Below are 22,823 nucleotides of genomic sequence, written 5' to 3'. Positions count from 1 at the left end.
GCACAGGGAAAAGTGTGGCCAGCAGGTCAAGGGAGGTCATTCTCCCCCTCTACTGTGCACTGGTGAGACCACAACTGGATTATTGTGTCCAGTTTTGGGCTCCCCGGTTCAAGAGAGACAGGGAACTAGTGGAGAGAGTCCAGCGTAGGGCAACAAAGATTGAGGGATTGGAGCATCTCCCTTATGAGGAAAGGCTGAGAGAGCTGGGACTCTTTAGCCTGGAGAAGAGAAGGCTGAGGGGAGACCTTATTAATGTTTACAGGTGTCTAAAGGGTGGGTTTAAGGAGGAGGGACCCAGACTTTTTTCAGTGGTTCCCAGTAACAGGACGAAGGGTAACGGGCACAAGCTGGAACATAGGAAGTTCCGATCAAATATGAGAAAAAACTGCTTTACGGTGAGGGTGACCGTGCACTGGAACAGGCTGCACAGGGAGGTTGTGGAGTCCCCTTCTCTGGAGACTTTCAAGACCCACCTGGATGCAGTCCTGAGTAATGTGCTCTAGGCAATCCTGTTTTGGCAGGGGAGTTGGACTAGATGATCTCTAGAGGTCCCTTCCAACTCTGAAAAATTCTGTGATTCCGTGATTCCATTTTGGTCTGAAGGGACCTTTAAAGGCCATCCAGTCCAACCCCCCTGCCATGGGCAGGGACACCTTCAACTAGATCAGGTTGCTCAGAGCCCCGTCCAACCTGACCTGGAATGTTTCCGGGGATGGGGCATGAACTCTTCTTACATTTTATATACCATAGAACGTATTCTTATAGCCATTATTTCCAAACTATTTCAAACGCAAATTCTACACAGATACAGCCTGTGATTATACACGTGACTCAGTTTGAAACAAAATCTAAAAAATCCTAACTAACATCTGAATGAGAGAAAATGATGCGTAAATGTAGATAAAAGGTCTAATGATAATCAGCTTTGCTTTAGCTTCAATTACAATATGATTTCATCATATTTCAAGGAAGTAAATACGTTACTCTTGGGTAATCCGACCAATATTTTTTTCTGATTATTGGCAAAAAGCAGCATTTGTTATTTGCTTTGATTTTTCTCCTTCTTTCTTACAGTGTCCATTTCTCTATAACATTTTTAAAAATTGTTTCTTTTATTCACAAATATGGTCTTTTTATTAGAGTAGCATTTACCTTTTTAATAGATGCTTTATATTTGGGCTTTCTTCTAAATTTAGACCAAATAATGCACTTGATAAAACAGGGAAATTCTTATACTTGAACAGGAAGAGCTAAGCCCTCATAGAAGTTTTTTTAAGGAAATCCACAGCATTATTTCTCATAAAAATATACTTGCATTGTGGGGGTTCCTCAATGACATAAAATCAGGGGACCATGGAAATGAGCATATTAAACAATGAAAACACCACAGTAAATCTGTGATGTGAGAGAGGCTGGGAAACAAGAAGATAGTACGTGTAAGCCCCGACAAGGACTGTTGATGACATCCAGGGATCACCTTTATTTTCAAGGGAAGCCACTACAGCAAAACTCTGAACAAGTTCTTGTGTTTTACCATGTCTATATATACTTACTGTAAAGGGTTTTGCAGTTCCCTTATCATCTTTACTTGAAATAATCTTGGCATTTTTTCTGGTCTCTCTCAAACGGTCAAGCGACGGAGGCTTTATAAATATAACAAATGGTTTAAATTCATACGTCCGTAAGTGTTTCACTGTCTGGGAAGAGGAAAGGTTTTAATTAATTAGTTTATTTTGCACAATGGAATTTACGGTTATAAAAGAAACTCTCCACTAACCAAAATAAACCCATAAGGCACCTCTAGAACGCTATTTTTCATTTCCTGCCACCCCACCCTGGCGACTGGCATTGATTCATGGAAGGAGAATTTTCAGGCGAATGGGAAGAAAACTCTCCATTTCCACACATGCTGCTGGTGAAGCCCATCAGTCCGGCCAAGGCTGGGCTGGGCACTGCAGCGCCACGGGCAGCGGGGGGATGGAGGGGAGGAAAAGCTCAACACATTTTAGCAGGACTAACACGTTCTGTACCCATGAAAAGTAGTGGGAAAAGGGAAAACGGTCACAACAGGTCAATGATTTGTTCTCTTCAATACTGTGTCTCCACCACATAACTCCCGCTGCTCACTCTTCCTGAATCAGTCGAGTGATGCTATGTATGGAGTTAGAGATAGAGATGGTTAGAGACAGAGACAGTTAGAGATAGGTCTACAATTCAGATTGCACACAGGGTGAAGCAGGGATGGGATGGCTGGCAGCTTTCTGTCCTCTTCACACTGCCACGGCCCACAGGAAAATGGTGTGTCGGAGACCGGGATCCCAGGATGGCTCACAAGCCTGGCTCCCCGAGAGAGTTTACTGCTTCACTGGAATCCAGGGCCGTGCTGGACGGGCGGTGGCCTGGCAGAGCAGCCTGGCAGTACCAGCCCCAGGAACCCCTTCCCAGCTCCCCTCCTCCCCTGCGCGGGGTCTGGCTTCCCCGGCTGCTCCCCGGCCAGCGCAGCCCCTGCCCCGTTCCTCGGGCACAGCCCCGCCGCCGAACCTGCCCCAGGAACTGTTCACACGCTGCCAGGGTTCAGAAGTCACAGGCTGGCCACCCTTGGAGAAGAAATACTTTGGCTGGCTTTAAACAAACTAGTCCAGCTCCTGGAAGCACTGTGGTTATTAGGAGCATAAAAATTCCCAGCGGAGCTGTTCAGCAGGGTTGAAAGACAAGGTCAATGCAAGAACAAATGGTTTAGAGAGGAATGTTCTTAACAATTATCCAGCCAACATCACATTTAGCGCGTTCCTTGACTCGTGTCCACCCTGCACGGAAACCTTTTCCATGAACAGTCTGGTTAAACGTGTCAGAGTTGCTGGAACTGGGTGGTAGCTCTGAGCCGTTCTGAAATTGAAGTTTCGGAGAGAAACTCTAACCCAAACCAGCAGAAAGATGAATCGAAATATAGGAGCATTTTGTAATTAAATCTTTGGTATTACACTGCAGGCTTTCAATTGACTTAATTACTAAGCTGAATACTTGCCAATATGTATTGAAGTTTCCTTCCCCTCCTCCTGTCAGAGATTCTTGCTGTGATAAAGGTACCCAGCAAGCCCACTCTACGGTCATTCAGTGTGGAATAAAATACACCTTTTTAGAAACCCTTTTTTTTCTGGAATCCCGATATGCAATGCGGGGCGCTGCGAGAGTCCAAAAGACGTGCTTACTTACATGAGGCTGCACGTCCAACAGACAAACTTTGTTTTTAGCTAGAACAGATCGGACAGAATCCAAACTTGTACCATAGTAGTTGTTCTTATACTCGCCGTACTCGATAAACCTGTGGCAGAAGGTGAAAACAACTGGAATCATTCCCATTTTCTCCAGAAAAAAACTTATCAGTTTGGTTGGTGAGATCTAATTCAGGAGCAAAAATATTTTACTTTACATGAGAGTTTTACCATGTTTTATAAAGGAAATGCTGTCAAGTACTTCAGCATGTCAATTTTAAGAAATCTTCTACTTTACCACTTTCAAATCAGTAACACCTGCTTGTATTACAGTTAAAGAGAAAAAAGTACTGTACTCCAACAGCCCACTAATGTTTTCCATCACCTCTTTTTCTGAACTAATGCAATGCAATAAAACAGTGGATAAGCTAAACAATAGAAACTACTGAAATTTCATTGCACACTACAGAATATCCAAATTCTCTGTCTCAGAAGAGGAGGAGGAGCGACGATGGTGCTAATGGAACCAAGGCGGCTGGTTATGCGCTATAAAAGTAGAAGCGCTATTTGCCAAAAAAGCAAAGCACAGTTTGAAGTTTCAATAAAACCCGCAGCTTTGTGTCTAATACACTTTTGCCCTCTGAAACACTGGGGGAGAATTTCAAGCTACGGTATTTTACAGGCTGCTGGAGAGCACGATGCTACCATTGTCTCCATTTCCCTTTAATTTCTGGCAGGTTTACAGGCAGGGGCTTCACTGTAGATCTCTAAATTCAAAAGCAGAGGAAGTGCCTGGCCTGAAAGAGAGCAGAACTACGCAAACATTGACTCAGGCACGTTCGCAGCACTTCCCGCCCCCCCTCCTCGAGCTGCAACGCTTTATTGCTATGGCAGATGATGCCCTGTTAAAAGAGTGCTCCCTCATCCATTTCAGTGTCTTCTGGATGAGCCGAAGTACTGGGAACACTTGCAAGCTCAGAAACAGTCGCGTTTGCACATGCTGCTTTTTTTTCTCTGTGTTTTTGCTATCTGCTTTGAACTGTTTATATATGAAAATGTAATTTTAACACATCTTCAAATCACCGCAACTTATATCCACTTTGACTTATTATCTAAAATTACAAACAGTCCCATTTTATAACAAAGCCATTGTTTTAACTGCGGTTCTAGTTAAAATCTCTTCAGCATACTTGTTATTCTGTACGTCTGTCTCAAACAAGTGCTTGGAAATGAAAATGTATTCGACACCGTCACTTTCTTGGCTTCTCCTTGGTCGGGTAGTGTCTGCAGTTTCATGAAATAAAAAAAAAAAAATTAAAAAAAAAAAAGAGGAAGAGAAGCACAAAACAATATAATGCAAACCAGCTCAGGGAGCACTGCGAAGCACACAACCCTTGTGCAATACTAAGCGTAACGGTTCCCTCCGTTCTGACAAACACGAGGCTGCTCTGGGTCCGGGAGGCGGCACACAGGCACAGGACAGGATTGAGTTTTAAAAGTGTGCAGGAAAAAAAACCTACTGGACAAGTATCAGATTATCCTTTTTATTAACTAGTGGAAAAATCCAATAAAATGAGGACAGCTGAATAATAAAAGGAGCAGCAGTCCATAACAATTACCCCAACCTTGCCACTTGTTAAACTTATTAGCATACGAGGCCATAAAGGGAAACAAAAGCTCATCAACCTGATTTATAAAACGTTACGTTCATTAACAACACTAGCAGCTACGGTATGTGAAGCATGATAATAAAAAAATGGGGGGTGTGTTTTATGTTTTAATGCTTTTCTTTTTCCGGTGATCAAACCCAAATTCCTTTTTCTTTCCGTAGCCTTGTAGTATTTGCACGTCTTACTTTCCTTCGAGTACGAGGTACAAAGGTTTTGCTTACAAATGAAACTTATTTGGGGGGGTGCCACTTATGGGTAACGAACTCATTCGAAAGTCCTGTTTAGTACAAGCTGCGCGTTGCAGCATCCCGCGTGCACACAACCTGCTTGCAGAAACAGCGTCCCGAGTGCCATTTGGTATCACGCTATTCGTGGGTTGACATGAAGAGGAACACGTCCAAGACAAGAACCCCCCAGTTTTCCCTCCAACTCTTGACTTACTGAATTTCAGGGAGAGGGATTTCTTTACGTGTTTGTTTTAAATTATAACCACAAATTTGGAAGAGAAAAGAGAGAAGGCAGCTTGATGAATACTGGCAATTTTTAGAGAAATATTTTTGGGCAAATGATTGCATATGTTTCAGTGTGTTAAATATTTGGGAACATCTGGCTTATTTTGTTGTTGTTTTCAATACACAGCTGAAGCAAATATGTGCAAATGAAATGACTTGCCAAAACCAAATGTATTCATTCTTCTACCTAGTAAACTCATTCGTATATATACTTTATAGAATACCTGTACTTGCAAAAAACCTGCGACGGGATCTCCCAAACCAAGAATGTTTGACCCATATTTTTAAGGATCCCCACAGGAGGCACAACTACAAGTAGAAAGCAAAACAAGGAACGCAAGTCTAACTAAAACCGTCAAGTCCTTAAAGAAACCCCAATAAAGTATCGTAGAAGTTAATACAGACAGAACGATGTTATTCAAGTTATACAAAGTAACACTACCTGGTCAGACAGGGGGAAAGATGGAAAAAAAAATAAATCCCCAAATCAACTTTTCTAAAGTTAATCAAAGGGATTTAATGAATTTATTCACAGGATTAAACTGCTTATCATCAGTCTTCATTTTTCAGCCTGTCTAATATAGAAAGGCCATTTTGCTGAAAGCAAGCATTGGTAACGGGGTGGGTTTCACTGCTTTACAGCCAAACCCGGGGTGTTCTTCAGCTGAGTTTCATTTACTAAACCTCGCTGACATCAATCACGTTAAACTCGTACTAAAAGTCTACTGCAATGCCTCTGAGCCAAAACGTCCTATCTGTTTAATCAATGCTATTTAAAATACAACTGCAGCAGCACTTTTAAAAATTAGAAAAGTAATTTGGATGCCAGGCATCCATTTAGGGACCCAAATCTGAAAGTGCCTTAAGGTAATGCAATAATAAGGGATAGTAATGCAAGTATAGCATTAGGAGAACAGAAGTGTATTTTTACTTACGTGGCACTGTTACCCCGTAATGCTGGGTGTCGCTGATCAGCAATTTCCGTTTAAGCTCATTCAGTCCAACCCCTACAGGACCTGAAAGAAAAAAATCGTGCTGTTTCCCAGCAGCCGGTTCTCTCTTGTCTTCAGGTATAAGTACGCTCCGAGGTAAGACTACGTAGCATACAGCTATAATATATATTGGCTTTTAATCAGAGTCATTTGGAAACGCCCATGGTTATACCCTCTCCTGGAATACACAGCGCTGACAAATTTCAGGGGATGTAGTTGGCAGTTACTCTGCTCTGACTTTACTACGGAGGAAAAATCAGTGTAAGAGTTAACAGCAAAGCTAGCTTTCTTTTCTCCAGCAGCTACCCACAACAAACACCATCCTCAGCACTACTGCAGACCCCCGCACCCTAACTTGCAGCTTTCCAGCACAAAAACTAGCTTGGCTTTTCATTTTGCCAGAATATCCCCAGCTCACAGACTGGAGGACCCCAGCTGGCATGCGCAAAGTCCCCCCCAAAGCCTCTGCACTCCATGTGTCACCACGGCCTTCTCCTTACTGCCTCCAGCTGCCGCATCCCTTCTCTGCACCAGAGTCGCCGGAGGAGCCCCGCTCCCACCTTCTCCCCATGCCCTGGGAGCACTGTGCTCCTTCCCAGCTGCAGGAACACCGCCCGGCCTCAGGCTGGCTCCAGCTGTCACCATCCACCTTTTGACTGGGCCGTGGTGACATCGCACGGGGAGAGGAAGGGCGGGCAGCACTCCCCAGGTCACAACCCCTTTGGGATGTTTGGGTTTCTTTCTTTCTTTCTTTCTTGTTGATTTTCTTTTAAACTATGCTTGCTCGTCTCCTGCCTGCTGCCTGAACTGGTCCAAAGCAAATGTTTCCTTCTTCACGCGGCTGCCAAAGAGAGACCACTCTTGGAAAGAGGATGGCAGGAAGAAACAAAGACTGCACGGAACTTTTTTTGACCCGTCTCCTCCACCTCCATTTGAGTACTACTGTCCTAGAAGCTACTGAGCTTCCTCTTGTTTTTCAGGCTGTCCCTAACTCTCAGCCATTCGCCAGGTGGTGCTTTAGGTCTCTGAGGGCTCTCTGTCTCAAAGGCTCCATGGGCAGTCGCTGCCGGTCCCCAGGAGCCCGTTGCACGGGGCTCCAGCCTGCCTGGCCCCTCTGGTGGTGGGGCCGTGGTGTCATGTGTGCCTGTGTGTGTGGAGGGAGCTCAGCTCCGCGCGCTCGTGCATCTTTTATATAAAGAAGCCGCGGTGCAGTGGCTTCATTTCTGCAGAGCCAGGTCAACAGCAGAATGCAGAGGAGAGCGAGTCATTGGAACCGTATCCCAAATAATACAAAGATAATACATGTCGTTTTAAGGAAAATTCTTGCTCTTCTAGTAAAAGCGACACATTAATGCATGAAGTGCTTTTTAACAGAGGCATTTTGGACACGAGAAATACAAAACCTAATGAACATTTTAATGAAATAGTGATATGTTGGTTAATGACTAGCGAGAGTCTGGTATCAAAAAGCAAAGACTGATGCTTCAGCACCTTCAGGTGCCGATTTGTAAAAACGACTACCCGCCACGCCTGAAGTTAGAACCACACAATGATGAAAAGCAAACGCTCGCTACTTCGCTGCTATCCCCAGACTACAGCCTCTCTGTAAAATCTTAGGATTTCTGCATTTATAATTTTTATATGTTTACATAAGTTAAACACACAACTACATTTCAAGCTCCTTCCCTGACCTGCCTGTAAATTAATCTATCAGTATGTATAAATGTTTATTTAATATGGTGTACAGCAGCCTCTACTGGCGCATGTCTGCAGAGGAAAGCAATGTGTCATGTAGATAATGGCATTTCTTTTGTTCTTATTTTTTTAAAAAACATTTTTCCTTTTTTAATAGTATAGCTATTTAAGGCAAATATGGATTTTTATAGGAAAAGTAATTAAAATTCTCAATATATCCTAGCAAAGTAGAATGAAACAAGTGGCAATCAATTAAAAAAAAAACCAAACAAAACAAACAAAACATTGTCTTCCTTTCAAGCAAAAGATTTTCCCCATCAAATCTACAGAAATACTATTTCCTCTGTCTACATGTTGTCAAATCAACATTATGCTTTTAGCTCTATTTATATATAAAGAATCCAGGCTTCGCTTCCTGCAACAGATGCTTTGGAAACATAGATCCAATCTGTTTCCAGACCACAACCTCACTATTACTCTGTCTCCCCTTCCAGAGTACCATTTAAAAATCATCTTTAAATTTAACTACTAGAAGGTGTAGATTCTTCTTTTTCAGTGCTGTCTTCGCAGAATTCTCCTAACTGTAGCATATGGACGCTGGAGGCTGATTCCTAATTAGCAATGCCATCCATCATGCCGATTTTTACACTATATCTCCCAAGTGCAAGGTACACTTCTATTCCGAACATTCTCTTCATTCTGATGCAACACAGAAAGGTGACCGTTTCTAATAATGATGAACCTGAACACGGTTTGAACTCAAGAAGAGAATTAAGCATCGGGATTGAAAAGGACAATTTCTTGTAGTAAAATGCCAGGTATGTGGGATCCATGACTGCCGCGTAGTTTTGGTTTACTATACATCACCCCAGGCAGCAATATTTAGAGTTACGGTGTCAGATTTAGAGATATTTTGTTTTGTTTCTTTTTAAGGAACATTTATGTTGCTTGCTGTTGCCTGTTGAGTCACATAAGATAAGCAATGGTCAAGTCTTGCACAAATGGGCTGTACTGCCTACCTCACCTTATTGAGGGACACTTGCAGAATTAAACCACCAATCATTAAAACTTGCATTAAATTTTGCCCCATTCAGACATGTCTGAAGAAAGCTTAAGAAACTGTTCGATGTAAATCCATGTCTCAGGATTAACCCAACCAGCCATTCTCCACCTGCAGATATACACACTGACCTCCCAGAACTCTATTTGAAAGAAAAAAAAAACAACAAGGAAGTAAGTGGTCTTTCAGAAAAGGTTTTGGGAGTTAGGTGAGAACGTGCCTGCTGGGATCATAAAGACCCTGTACAAAACATGGCTTGACAGAGGTTCTGTGGCTCCGTTACTCCTTCTCTAGTACAACTGATCACTATTGATCACCGTAATGCAATGCCAGCACACGCACGTCTGTAACTGTAACTCAATGAGATATGCAGTAGGAACCTCATTTTTTTGTGTCACAGTAAATTACAACTAGAAGTGGGAGTGTACTTCTAGATTTGCTGTTCGCTGAAGCAGGATCAGTGATTTTATCCCGCTGTTCTCGTGGGCAAGGCTAGCCAATATAGTGCAGCCTACATATGCATTCCTGAGCCATGCTGACCTACCCGTGCCTTCAACCAGGAAGGATTAATGAAGGTAGCAATTCTAGGTCTCTTGTGTCATTGTCCAGATGGTGTATGGCCATGGTAGGCTATTTCTTGAACTACTGCTGTAGATCTATTAAGTCTCTGCAGGCCACTCCTGAACACATGTTGAAGGTGAGTCAGGAGGTGTAGAAAGCTAAAAGCCACTTCCATTTCATCCTCCCCAGCTCTGAGACAGACCTGGCCTCCACATAGCTCCATGGTAAAACCAGAGGTGATAGATTTCTTTTAAATGTAAGCAATATAACAATAGAGAACTTTTCCAGTCCCAGATTCTTTCTCTTCGCAGAGGTGACCAGAAGGACACCACTGTGGGGAGTACTGACAGCATAATTCAGAGACAGTGAGTCTTTTCTGATTGTCTCACATACCAATAATGACTGCTCCTTTGTGGTTACACACCTCTGGTCCTCGCTTCCACCACTGCCCACTTGGGACAGATGGATCACCATGGGTGACCGCAGCACCCGAAAGGCTTTGCATGCCTGTGGTGGTAACCCTGCATGCACATACCTGCGTGGGGACACGCTTGTGGTTTGTTACTGCTGACCTTGCTTCATCCTCGCGCTGCCCCTTGAGAAAGCTCTAACTTAGCTGATACTACACCGCGTAAAGTTATATCATGCGGCACATTCATTCTCACTCTTAGGAAATAAAATTTGTGCTAGTCTGGCCCTCACAGCAGAGGCCTTTGTGAGCAGGACCTCATTAATGTAAATGAAAATTCTAGTGTCTAAGTAATACGTTTCATATTAAAATATTCTGCCTTTGCCTGATAGGGCTGCAAGGTATCATGCTTAGGATGCAGGATGTATATCTGAAGAAAGACTTCAAGGATTTGTTGGCAGCCTGGGAACAGTAAGTTATCAGAAGACAACTGGTGACATGATACCAGATAATTTTGTTTTTAGCAGACTCATCATATTTATAACAACTAAAAGCACAGCAGAAGCATCTGTGTCATTACTGCTTCAGATGATCTGTTATTTCAGCCCCAAGGATGTGCAGGACTTTACTGATGAACGTACATTTGCAGACAAGGTAAAATCTTCACAAACTAATACATCTAGCTGAACTTGAGACTAGTATATATCACACTACAGGGCGCTAAAAATTACTCTGTATGCAATTTGCATTCTGTAAATTAGACTAGGCCAATTTAAAATGAAGCCAAAAGACATTTCCACTTTAAAGTTGTCAAACTCCCTCCCCCTAAAAAAGGGCAAAACAAACCCTACAAAAACCTTCCAAGAGTAAATTATACATTTAGGCCTAGCAAAACACAACAGACATTTAATGTCCCTACCAATTACAGCTATAAATGAATTATCTGTCCCTTTGTTTCCCGGTACTAATATCCCAATTATATTTGACGGATTATATTGAAGGCTGATACTGGCAGACAAAAAGCTTTTTAAATGTGTTCGCTTCTACTATACCTGTGTTGCTTAGCTCTGCTAGTTTTTCCACATTTTGCCCAAGACATTTTTATGGTATTGGCCAGACTTAAGCTGCTCTTAATATCCAGAGAAAAACATTAGAATTACTGAAGTCTGCAATAAATTTCTGAACTGCTTTTGTTACTGAAAAAGCACACTTTCTTCATTTGATTTATTACAACAAAAATCAAATGAAATCTCTAGGTATTCCTTAGATCAGACATATGCAATTTGTTATAAAAAGTCTACTTATCGCACTTTTGCGCTGCACTCTGTTGATGTAAGTGTAAAATCAACTCAACCATGTTATTACTTGTTGTATATAGCCCACAATCTCACAGTGATCACACTAGTAGGTGGCTGAATTTTAGTGCTCGAGAGTGACAAAACTGTTTATTAAAAACTAAATTTAATGTTCCCTTGGAATGAGTGATATAAAAACACAGCTACTCAACAGTTCGTAACAGTCCCTGATAGAGGGTCATATTTCTCTGCTCTGCTGCTTTCCGAATGGAGGAAACTTTACTAATGAAGCATCAACCTACGTGCTACTGCAAAAGAAACAATAGGCAACGAGACATTACTCATCGGTACTCCAATGGTTACCTTCAAAAAATTTAAGATCATGTACTTTCTCTTTTTTTAGGAAACTGAAGCAATGCATTTTGGTTAGATAATAAATTCTGTGGAGAACCCCCGGCAGCAACAGATTATAGAAGAGCAGAAAACTGACTAAGGAGGACATCTTGAGCCTTCTGCAGCTATGCTTACATCTATTCTTGGCCTACAGAAGTCTGTCTCTCATCCACCTTCCTCTCTATTGCCTATTTACTTATTCTAACACGGTAGATGGCTTTGTTTCTTTCCACTGTCTTGGCTGACCAAAGGTATTTATTCTGTTCTTTTTTTTTTCCTTTTTCAACATTGATATATTGATTGATCTCTAATAGCAGAACACCAAATTAATTCTTTTGAGTTTTAGTACCGCTTGATTGCCAGGTGCAGACTAGTAACCACGGCACCTACATTTTAATGTCATCTCCTTTTGTTTTAGCAAAGGCTTTAAACATGGTCTCCTAAGGCATCCTTATATGCAAGTTGGGACATCCTGTCTAGACGGATGGATAGGGGAAAAACTGGGTGGGCGATCATGTTCAAAGGGTTGGGGTTGTTGGTCTGTACTCTACTGGGCGACTGATTACAAGTGAAGTTCCTCAGGGCTCTGCCCTAAGGAACACACTCTGTTTAATATCTGCATCAGTAACTTGGAGGAGACCACAGAATGGGCCCTCATCAAGTTTGCAGGTGCCAAAATAGGTGATGCAAGTGACTTGCTCAAGGCCAGTGTTTCTATTCAGAGGGACCTTGATATGGTACAGGCATGGGCTGGCAGAACTTCGTGAAATTTGATGAGAACAAATACAAAGTCCTGCATCTGGGATAGACCAAGCCCCACAGCAGTACATGCTCAGTACTGACTGGCTGGGGAGCAGCCTGGATAAAAAAGACCTCGGGGTCCACGTGGGCAGCGAACACGAGTCCACAGCACACGCTGGCAGCAACAAAGGCTAACAGAAGACTGGGCTGCATCAGCAGAGCCTAGCCTGTAAATAGAGGGAAATTATTCTTGCCCTTTACTCATCACTTGTTAGACCCTGTGAGCTTAGAGATATGGTTTAGTGATAGCTTTTGTCAGTGTTCAGTTGATGGTTGGACTCAACGATCTGAAAGGTCCCTTCCAACCTAGACAATTCTATGATTCTAGGATTCTGTGAATAGAATGGGCCCTGCACTACAAGATAGATGTTGATAAACCAGAGCAAAGCCAGCAGAGGGCCTCCAAGATGGTCGGGAGCTGAAGCACACGACCTGTGAGGAGAGACTGAGGGAACTGGGCTTGTCTAGCTCACAGAAGAGATGGCTTCAGGGGAACATACCAGCACCCCTCCGATACCCGTTGAGAAGATGGAGGCCACCTCTTTACTGAGGTGTGTGGTGGGAAGACAAGATAAGATGCGGTGGGAAGACAGGTTCACAAAGTTGTCATCAGCAATCTGCTCTGAATTCTGTGTTAATCCTGTTGAGTGGGAGGCTGGACCAGGTGACCTCCTGAGATCCCTTTCAATCGAAATGATTTTGTGGTAAGCACTGCGCTAATAGCAGTCCTCTGTTTTACCCGTTCAAAAATAAAGAAAACAACTTACCAACCAAAACTACAAGCCTGTATTTGTCATTAGGTTGTCGTCTATATTTTGCAACTTCTTCATATGTTGGGATATCTGCTGTATCATACTGATCACTCTTCTTGCATTCATACATAGATTTGTTTGTTTTTTTATCTTTTCTGCTAAGACGAAAGCTTCTTCTAAAACCAGCTGCAATAAGAACAGGATTTTTTCAAAGTAAGAAAATAAGTCGTCTCAAAGTATTTGAAAACAGTCTCTTCCAAACATTTGAGGACTGGTGCATGGAATAAAAAAATAGATTGTGTGTTTAATAAGCCAGGTCATTAGAACAATATTTTCCCACAGTTTTAAACTATACCAGGTGCCTATTTAAACTGCAAAATTAAGATTATCAATAAAATTATAACAGTAGCAACAACAAACTATAAAATATAATAACAATAAGTTGTTAACATATTTAGTTAATTCAAGTGTCTTATACATTAGTTTATATACACACAAGAAATTCATGCAGCCTGGATTCTCATACCACACTTAATGCATTTCTATTAAATCATCACGGCACACAGACATCAAATACAACATATGGCAGAAACACATCGGTGTTGAATGGGTTAATGAGAATTAACTCCTTGAGCAATTTTTTTTTTCTTAGCTCCATGCTGGTAGCATAAAAAAGTACACAAAACCATTCCTGAAGATGTTTAAAAGTAAAACCAAACACTGTTAGTTAAATTCCAAACCACCATGAAACATCTTAGACAATACAGTACCCATATTACAGATATGTCAGCATTAAATTAAAAGTTAATATTCCTATTGAATTTGCGTTTACAACTGCATCAACAGTGTGAACTCTACAGTGCCTACTAGCAGACTGGAAATTTCACCCAGCTTTTAAGTACTATGAAAGAGATAATCATAGGCATTTTCAAGCAGAATAGCACAAAAAAACCCCTTCTACGCTATATGTTAAAAACCAGTTTACTCCTCTGTTAATGATTACTTTACAGTTTTTCAAATAAACCCTCTACATTGCATTATATTACATTTTACTGGTATCTCTATGGCACCACTTTTGTTCTAGAAGGAGCTACAGGAAGGACTGCATAGAAGGACTGCAAAGCTTATTTCATTATTTAGGGGAAATAAAGTAAAACACAAACCACACTTTAAATACTGGAAAAATCCCAACACCCTTTTTTTTTCCCCCCAGAACATTTCATAGGACAGTAAACACGTGTAAACTTTTAGTGACCCCAGATTTTTCAGCAATATGTTTTCATAAACTTGTAAAAGCACTTATGTTTAGGTGTTTGAGAAGTAATCACATTACAATTTTTTCTTCAAACATAGTACCTGGCAAATTCAAGACTCAGTTCTGCAAATATTTATAACCAGATCTGAAGTGAAATCCTGTAAGGCTTAGTTACAGGCTTAGCATTTTGCACACACACAGTTCCACTTAGCATAAATCCTTGCAGAACCTGGATCACAGAGGATGTTAACCAAGTTATTTTACTGGTGTGAGCCCCTATACCTATGGGAATCTACAACACATGCAGACACGCAAAAAGGGAAGAAAAATTTGAGAATACAGTGATGTCGACCCATTCACATTCAAAATATGAACAAGTAAAATGAAAGTCAATGAGAAAGGTGAAGAGCTGGCATCCTCAAACCAGGATAACAGAAAAGGATGGTGACATTTCCATTCTCCAATGAGAAGGACACGGACTGAGACAGAAAAGGGACCAAAATATGCAATATGAAAACATAACGAAATAATCCGAGTTATGTTATTATTCAACGAACACTAACACTGAGGTGACTGCAGCCAGGAAAGCCCTGACAGAGCGCCGACAGCTGTGAGCGCACACACTCAAGGGAGGGCCCAGGAGATCTTCTCTGCCCCAGGGTGAAGTCCATCACGACATGAGGATGATTTCTTGCTACATAACTACACCTAACCATATAGGCAGTTATATAAAGAAAGGTTAAAAGTAACATTGGCAATACAGACACATGAAGTTTCCTGAAGCCTCATCTAAAAGGCTCCACATTTAAAAAAAAAAAAAAATCAGTTGCCCTAAAAGCAAGCTGAAAATGGCTCTGATTTTTTTTTCTGTATAATCATTTTATGGGGGGAAAAAAAAAGAAAGAAAAAGAAAGAATAATTCTTCACCATCTGCTACTAAATGGTTTACAGAATAAAGAGCTTTGTCACAAAATCCAGAATCCACATATCTGGAAAAGGTAAAAAGTAAGGGTAGCGATCAAATGAAGCTAAACCAACCGTCTCCATTCCAGTTCGCTGTTGACCTTACAAATACCAAGAGCTCTGGGCCTCTGCGTAGCTGTCTCAGAGCAACATTACCAACAGCTTTTTAACCTCAGCTTACATGTCCAACTGCAGAATCTTTAGGAAAAATATCCTTTCTGCAAAATCTTCATACGAATTTAATCTCTGGTGTTGCGTTTTAGTAAGACCAATTGTAACTTGTTCCTCTTTTCTCCATCCATTTTATTCAGATTTCATTACCAAACTACCCTGCGGTGGGTTATTTAAGAATTTTCATTCCTTATTCTCTCAAAAGAGGAAAAAAACCCCGGATTTTTTTTTTTTTTTAATCAAATAGGAGAAAATCTTTTGGTGCCGTCTTCAGGCTGATTCATCGCTTGTCACTTTCATAGGCTGCATATAAAGCATCACAAAGACTCGGGTGATGCAGTTCCACTGCTAACATGGGTCTCCTTGATTAAAACAGTTGATATTTCTGTGACTGAAACCCACTGGTCAGATGAAAACAGTAATATTGTCCTGTATATTAAGACGGTTCAACAACAAGTTCACCTAGGACTTGGACATTACAGAAAAGCTATTATATTAATTAAAAAGAACAAACACACACGTGAGCCAGAGATAACGAAGCAGATCTCCAGTGCGGCTGATCTCTCTGCAGTGTGCTGGTGAAGACGCTCTGTAAAACTACCGAATATTAAAAACCTGTGATGCGCTGATTGCTGTGCCACTTTAAGACTATTGTGAATCTGAAAGTTGTTTTAACTGTTCCTCCCAGCACATCTGAATAGCCCTATAGGGAAACCCAAGAAAGCTTGCTTTTAGCAGCTTTCAAAACCAAGGAAAACGTAGAGTACAGAGAGAAAGGATGAGACTGTTTCAAATATATCCAACATTTTTATGACAGCGCTACTGCATTCCTGGAAACATGATTCTCCCTCTCTCACATCTGCCATTATATATCCTCGCATATGCAGCTTAACTTTACTACCTTCAGAAGCTATTTCATAAAGAAGCATTAATAAATATTTTTTACTGAACTCTGCATTTATAATTGCACTATAAGTTGGGCAGCTATGACTGTGCAAAAAGATTAAGCTGAACTGAAAGAACATCATACTTGCAAGGAGTAAAAACATCTATGAACAAGTAAAAATATTCTATTAATGCCTGTATATTTTACAGTTTAGAAAAGATAAAAATAAACTTCATATATTTAAATTAACAATAAAGCATTATTAAAAATATAGTGAAAATCACAATGGAAAACCAAAACCAATACTGATATGCAACAGAAAAGTAACGTTTCTATAAAATGATTAGGCTTGAAAGTAAATTCCTATAAAGAACAAAGGGGAAAAGCACTGCTTGCCCAGAATATTTGATAATATAAACCTCAATGAATATGAAAGCAGCTGCAGGCTATACTGTCTGTGGAATATGGATATCAGCAGAGATTAACCTGTTGCCAAGTATGCAGACTATAAAATAAAAGGGGGAAATTCTGCCACAAAAGCAACATAAAATTCTGAACATTGAGAAGCTTGCACCAGCTCCCTGGGTTCAGCTACATGACTAGAAGCCTACTGAACATGCAAACCCATAAACTACTGCTGGAATGTAACAGTTTGGTGAAATAAGAACAGCCACTGGGAAGAAAATATGAAGAACAAATGTTCTCAAACTACAAATATCTGCAAACCTCGTAACACTTCTCAACATGAAATAAAAATCAAAGGCTGCTACTAATAAACTTGATTAAGGCCCAAAAACAATCCAAGAGAACCTACTTACATCTCTAAGAATAAAAAAAAAACCTAGCAGAAAAGTGTGATTATTCTTTTGACCACTAGCAATATACAAATGGTCATCTTGGAACAACACCCTTACGTTTACACAGAGAAATCCACTTGGACCTCACCAAGAAATCCAAACTGAAAACAGGCAGTGCATCGACCTGTCTCTCCTAAAATATTTTAAAGGATGCTGATGTAAAAAGCTGTGCTTATTTAGATTTAATTATATAGTTCTAAAGAAGAAGTGAACAAAAGATTGCAACTATGTTGTAAGAATTTAGATCCAAATATATTCATGAAAGTAGGAAGGTAATTTCTCAAATTCAGAGAAATTACACTAGCAGGAAATGTTATAATTTAAACTCACCTATGCTTCATGAATTCACCAGTAAGGCTCCAGATTGCTATAAAGCACTTACACACGCTTTTGTTAATTTTCATTCATTAAAACAAGTGCTTAAGTATGTGTTCAAATTATGTATATTCTTTGCTGAATTTAGTCTCATCTTAAAGAACAGAAATCTCATAGTGAAAAAATGCTGTTTATGTCTAAATGCATTTGCAAGTACTATTTGTATTCCTATTACTGACAAAAGCAAGTTTGGTACCATAGTCATTATCTAGGTTTGTATGAACACAATATTTTTTGTAGATATTTCTGGATTTTTCTTTCCCCCAAAATATTGGGATTTTTTATACTGGCTCATAGGCCGAGTATTTCTATTGTTACAGAGGAACTGCACAAACACAGAGCAGACTTCTTACTCTGCTTGCTTCTGGACTGATTCCCAGCTTGCACATTTAGACAGGGTTAATAAAAATTTAGATTATGTCTGGATTTTTAAGACAAAATTGAGAATAGTAAACAGATGATATTCATCTATATTTACTGTATGTTCATAAAGGTTCAAGTAATGTAACTAGAATTTAAGCTTGGCAAAGGCAAACTCCTAATGTTCTCTCCAGCAATTCCTCAGGAAATTACTGCAGAAACATACAATACTACATTGTGACTTAAATATTAGAATTTGGTGAAAAATCGTGAAATTTATCTGAGTCACTTCAGAGGGGAGGGTTCAATTTAATAGCAGCATAACCTTGGACATACAAGATCCGACCCCAGATGGTACAGACATTCTGCTTTCTGAAAGCTGCCTCTTCTGTTGCTCTTCATGACCACCCTGTGTGTGCCTAAAGTGCATATGCTTTCAGAGACGGTCAGATGTTCACAGAATATCCTGGTTCACAGATTGAAATGCCAACAAATACAGAGCCATAAAATAGACTGAAAATTCATGAATTGATATCGGAATTGGTGTAGTTCACTTGATGTGATTACATACTAACAAAAGGAGCATGAAACATGACTTGGTCATTTTGATTTTAGGAAGTAACTGGTGTATCCATACTTATGAAAAACGTTTCTAGAATGGACACACACGAATGATTGACCACACTCCAACTTACCTCATACTAACTGCTCATATGTGTGAATACAACCTGCTGTAAATGCAAGGTAATACAGGTCAGCTTCTTCACCAATGGTTAAGCTAATTCAGACTCCCTTTGCTCTTGTAACAGCTTACAACATATAGACAGGCATTTAGTGGGGTGTCACTAAAACACCCTGAACTTTTTGGTGTGACCCAAGCCCTACAGCAACAATGTTTTAGGTTTTCTTTCCAGTGTAGTATGTTTAATCAAGACTTTGTGTTTTAACAATGAAGAGACTTGCCTAGAAATTCCTAGTTACTTAGTAATTAAGGACCGCCATAAATGCCTATCATCTTTCAAGAATATGCACAGTCAGAAAAATTGAGACGCTCAGGACTCACTCCAAAAAACAGTACTGCAAAACATTCAGAATAAGCTGTTTTCAAAAATCAGACATATTCGTTTTCCCACTTTCAAAAAAACAACAGGCAGGAAAAAAAAAGTATCTTTGAAGGCCCTCGGGATTGAAGGAATATATAGTCAGACCAGTGGAAAAGAGAGAGGCCCCTCCCAAGCAGGAAGGTAGACTGCAGTAGTTAGATACGGTATTGGCTTCCCTGTAGCTAACAGAGGGTTTATAAAGTGGCTTTGCCTAGGACTCCTTTGCCTTACAGATTATCCGAGTTTTGTATCTTGCACAGCACACAGGCAAGAGTTTTGTGTCCTCCCTGCAGCTAGTCGACAAGTTTTGTTCAGATTATTACACATTAGGCAGTGGCATTTGTCCAGCCCAGAAAGTTATTGCACAGCAGCTCGTTCCTTGAGAAAATACAACTGAAAAATAATTTAGGAGGAGAGCAACCCCAAGTGTATCTGAATAGGATTGGGCTCCTAATGTTTTGTGAAACAAGGAGACGCTGGAGTGCATGAGACAATCTGAATTACAAATCACTGTTTCCTGTTGCCACGTGCAAAAGAATGGTAACATCAGCTTTCAAAAGCCTACCTGCTTGATCTTAAGAAAGGATAAATCTTTATACATGATTCTTAGTGAAGGACTCAGGGGAACCTCTAATTTCTAAACCAAATAGCTGACTATTCACAACCAATGAATATACTTGCGTCCTTACCCCAAAACTGGCCCTAACCTTAGACAATTCTTTTTTTCCCCCTGTTGTTCTGTCTTCTGACTCTCCTCTCTGACACCTCACTTCCAAAAACCCAGACCCAGAATGAGAAGGCTGAAGGTACCGTCTCTGGACCGATGGCCACACTTCTCTGAGTGGAAGCTCTCAAGAGATAAACCATTACCTGCACTGTACAGCAGTACTCCAATAATTTTTGTAAAGTTTTGCGTAAGTAAACTACATTCCACCTTGATTTTTCATTCTTTGCATCTGGGACAACAGTAGCTTCTTACACAAGAAATCTCCCTCCTGGGTGATCAAGCCTTTTTGGCAACTGTAGACCAAAACTGAAGTTTGACTGAAAGGGCTACGGCACCAAGAAAAGGTGGATTCTGTTTTGCCACATTCATTCTGAAATAAAATATCAGCCCCCTAAGATCTGATTGCAAAACCATGATCTTGAGAATTCACTCAATCTGTATTTGCAGAAAGAAAAAAAAGGATTGGGGGGAGCGGGGGGGAAGGGGGGATGGGAAAAAAGATCTTTTCTGTTTCAAAAAGATTTGATAAGGAAAATGTCATTCATCTGGAATCACATCCAAAGTATTGTTTTCTAAGCACACTTCAATCTCTCAATACAATTACAGTTCAACATTAATTTAGTTGATTAACTAACAAAGGTAAGAAGTTTATTTTCAGCCTGATCAGATGACCGCTAGTTCCACAAATACGTGATGAAATTATACGACACTGAAGTTTTGGAAAGAGGTCAAAGTTCTTTCAGTCGTATAGTTTGTGTGTTCCTGGTGTAGTTTATATACCATGCTTTAAAACAGTATAGTGCAATATGAAAACCATCTCTAATTTACAGTACTGGTCTAGGGTGTTTCAGTGAGCCCAGTGGCTTGGACGCACTAAAGCACTTTGACATGTTTCTTCCCATTTCTCCTGTAGTAGGAGGATGAAAGCCTTGGGAAAAGGGCTGGTTGCCACAAAATCCGCTCCAGCCAGCCTTCAGCTGGCAGGAATTCTGGACAGTTTCAACTAAAATATTTTTACATCGCTTTTAAAATGGCACAAATTAAAAAGTTGAACCATATCATGGAACATTCACCTTTTTTAAATGTTACTTTTGTTTGATATTTGGAATCTTGAAGCTGAATCCAAAGGACGCCTTCCCCTCCTCTTCCCCCCTCCCCGCAATGATGCATTGAGCTCAGACTAGCTTTAAAGCTAAATTTAAGCTATTGAGTTATTATGACTTATTTCGTTTTGTAATGTGGAAAAAGAATTGGTGCCTGCAAATTTGTTCTGTGCTCTCACTGAATCCTCCCACAATTGTTAGACAGATGTGTACAAAGAAAGAAAGTGTAAGCAAAACCTAGATAAAACCTTGAAAGTGTGTCTTTAAAGACTTACTCAAATGTTTCACAATACAGTAACCTTTTTGTTCCGTTATACACATTGCTTACTTAATGTACTTTAAGAGTCAACACTTTCCCAAATTTATATATATTTTTTATTTTGACTTAAAAATCAAACCAGTATTTTAGTAGCTTATGTTTAACCAGATAAAGGCATACGCTACATAAACCCTTTATGTCAAATCCAATGAGCCATTTTTAAAACCTTAATATTCATGCTTTTCTCATGCAGAGTAAGGACATTTATATGCAGATTACCCCCAAAAGCAAAGTGGACACAGTAGTTCCAGGGAAAAGAAGCTGAAAGAAAGGAAGAAATTGTCTTTTGTAACCAATTGCTCACCTAGATAGGATCCACTGTTGTGACCAGCACATTCAGCATCTTCTGGACGAAGGGTAAAAGCATACAGAATAAGAGCCAAGAAATAAAGCAGAACAGTTAGAAGCCCAGCAAAAAATACAGAAGAAATTACTTAAAAAATGTCAACTGTACAAAGCATAGCATTAAAAAGCCTTCAATAAGCCATTTTCTTAAAAACATAAAACAACATTTATTGTTTTATATTTTAGCTGGAGATATTCTGGAATTTTGCAGCATGCACACTGATCTTTTTACCTTTTCAAGCAAAAATTGTGATGACAGCAAACATTCTAAAAAGAATTCTAACACTGTATTATTCACACTTTATCAGTTAATAGAAAATACGATGCCGCTTAAAAGAAAGCAAAACGTATTTGATGTAAATCAAGCTTTTTTCGTAAATTATACATTATCAGACTTAAGATTTAAGTTTTGGCTCAGTGGATTAGACAGAAAGGTTTTTGATCAAAAACACATCCTCTCATTTGATATAAAATAGCTATAATGTATATTTTTACATGCCAGAGGCCCTTTGATCAAAAATATGAGCTACAATTTCTAATGCCTTTATAAACAAAGGCCTCTTAAGTAAAAAAAAAAAAAATTAGAAGAGATCAGCTGCTATTACTTTAACATATGCTGCAAGCATAACAGTAACCGGCTACACTCAGAGGGAAAACAGTAAGGATGATACTACATGGGTGAACTTTCAACCATCTCAGAGAAATACTTCATCAGTATTAATTAGAAACGCAAGACCTCTCATGGCCATGTAATTAAGTCGGAACAATCTCCTTCCAACCCAGCCCACCCAAGTTTTGCTAATATTATTTTATGATACTACTTTTCTATACATGTCTTCTAAAAGTTCAAGAGAGAGAGAGAGAAAGCAGTTTAAAACAATAGCTCAAATTACTGATCTTTACATGAAGCAACTAGGAATATTCCAGTACTTTTATCTGCTTTTAAAAAATGATTGAACGCATTTGGTGGCAATATAAAAGCATTATATGTATAACATGTCTTAGAA

The 22,823-nt window shown here is 40.0% G+C and overlaps 1 protein-coding gene across 4 annotated transcripts in view; it reads right to left on the bottom strand.

Annotated features, from left to right (window-relative positions):
• MPP7 (MAGUK p55 scaffold protein 7) overlaps window positions 1–22,823 on the bottom strand; it is a 155,170-nt gene that overhangs the window by 4,612 nt on the left and 127,735 nt on the right. For 3 of the 4 annotated variants that reach the window (XM_063324580.1, XM_063324579.1, XM_063324581.1), the window contains 6 exons: window positions 21,776–21,817; window positions 13,368–13,538; window positions 6,330–6,410; window positions 4,403–4,496; window positions 3,214–3,322; window positions 1,554–1,697 (listed from right to left, as the gene is read on the bottom strand). In XM_063324580.1, coding sequence (XP_063180650.1) covers window positions 1,554–1,697; window positions 3,214–3,322; window positions 4,403–4,496; window positions 6,330–6,410; window positions 13,368–13,538; window positions 21,776–21,817 — 641 coding nt within the window. The remainder of the gene's footprint in view (window positions 1–1,553; window positions 1,698–3,213; window positions 3,323–4,402; window positions 4,497–6,329; window positions 6,411–13,367; window positions 13,539–21,775; window positions 21,818–22,823) is intronic. The other variant, XM_063324582.1, reaches the window with a different exon arrangement.

Source organism: Chroicocephalus ridibundus, chromosome 2 (assembly GCF_963924245.1).
Source record: "Chroicocephalus ridibundus chromosome 2, bChrRid1.1, whole genome shotgun sequence".
Classification (NCBI taxonomy): domain Eukaryota; kingdom Metazoa; phylum Chordata; class Aves; order Charadriiformes; family Laridae; genus Chroicocephalus; species Chroicocephalus ridibundus.
Note: the sequence above shows the minus strand (reverse complement) of the source record. Positions and strands in the feature narration are given on the sequence as shown.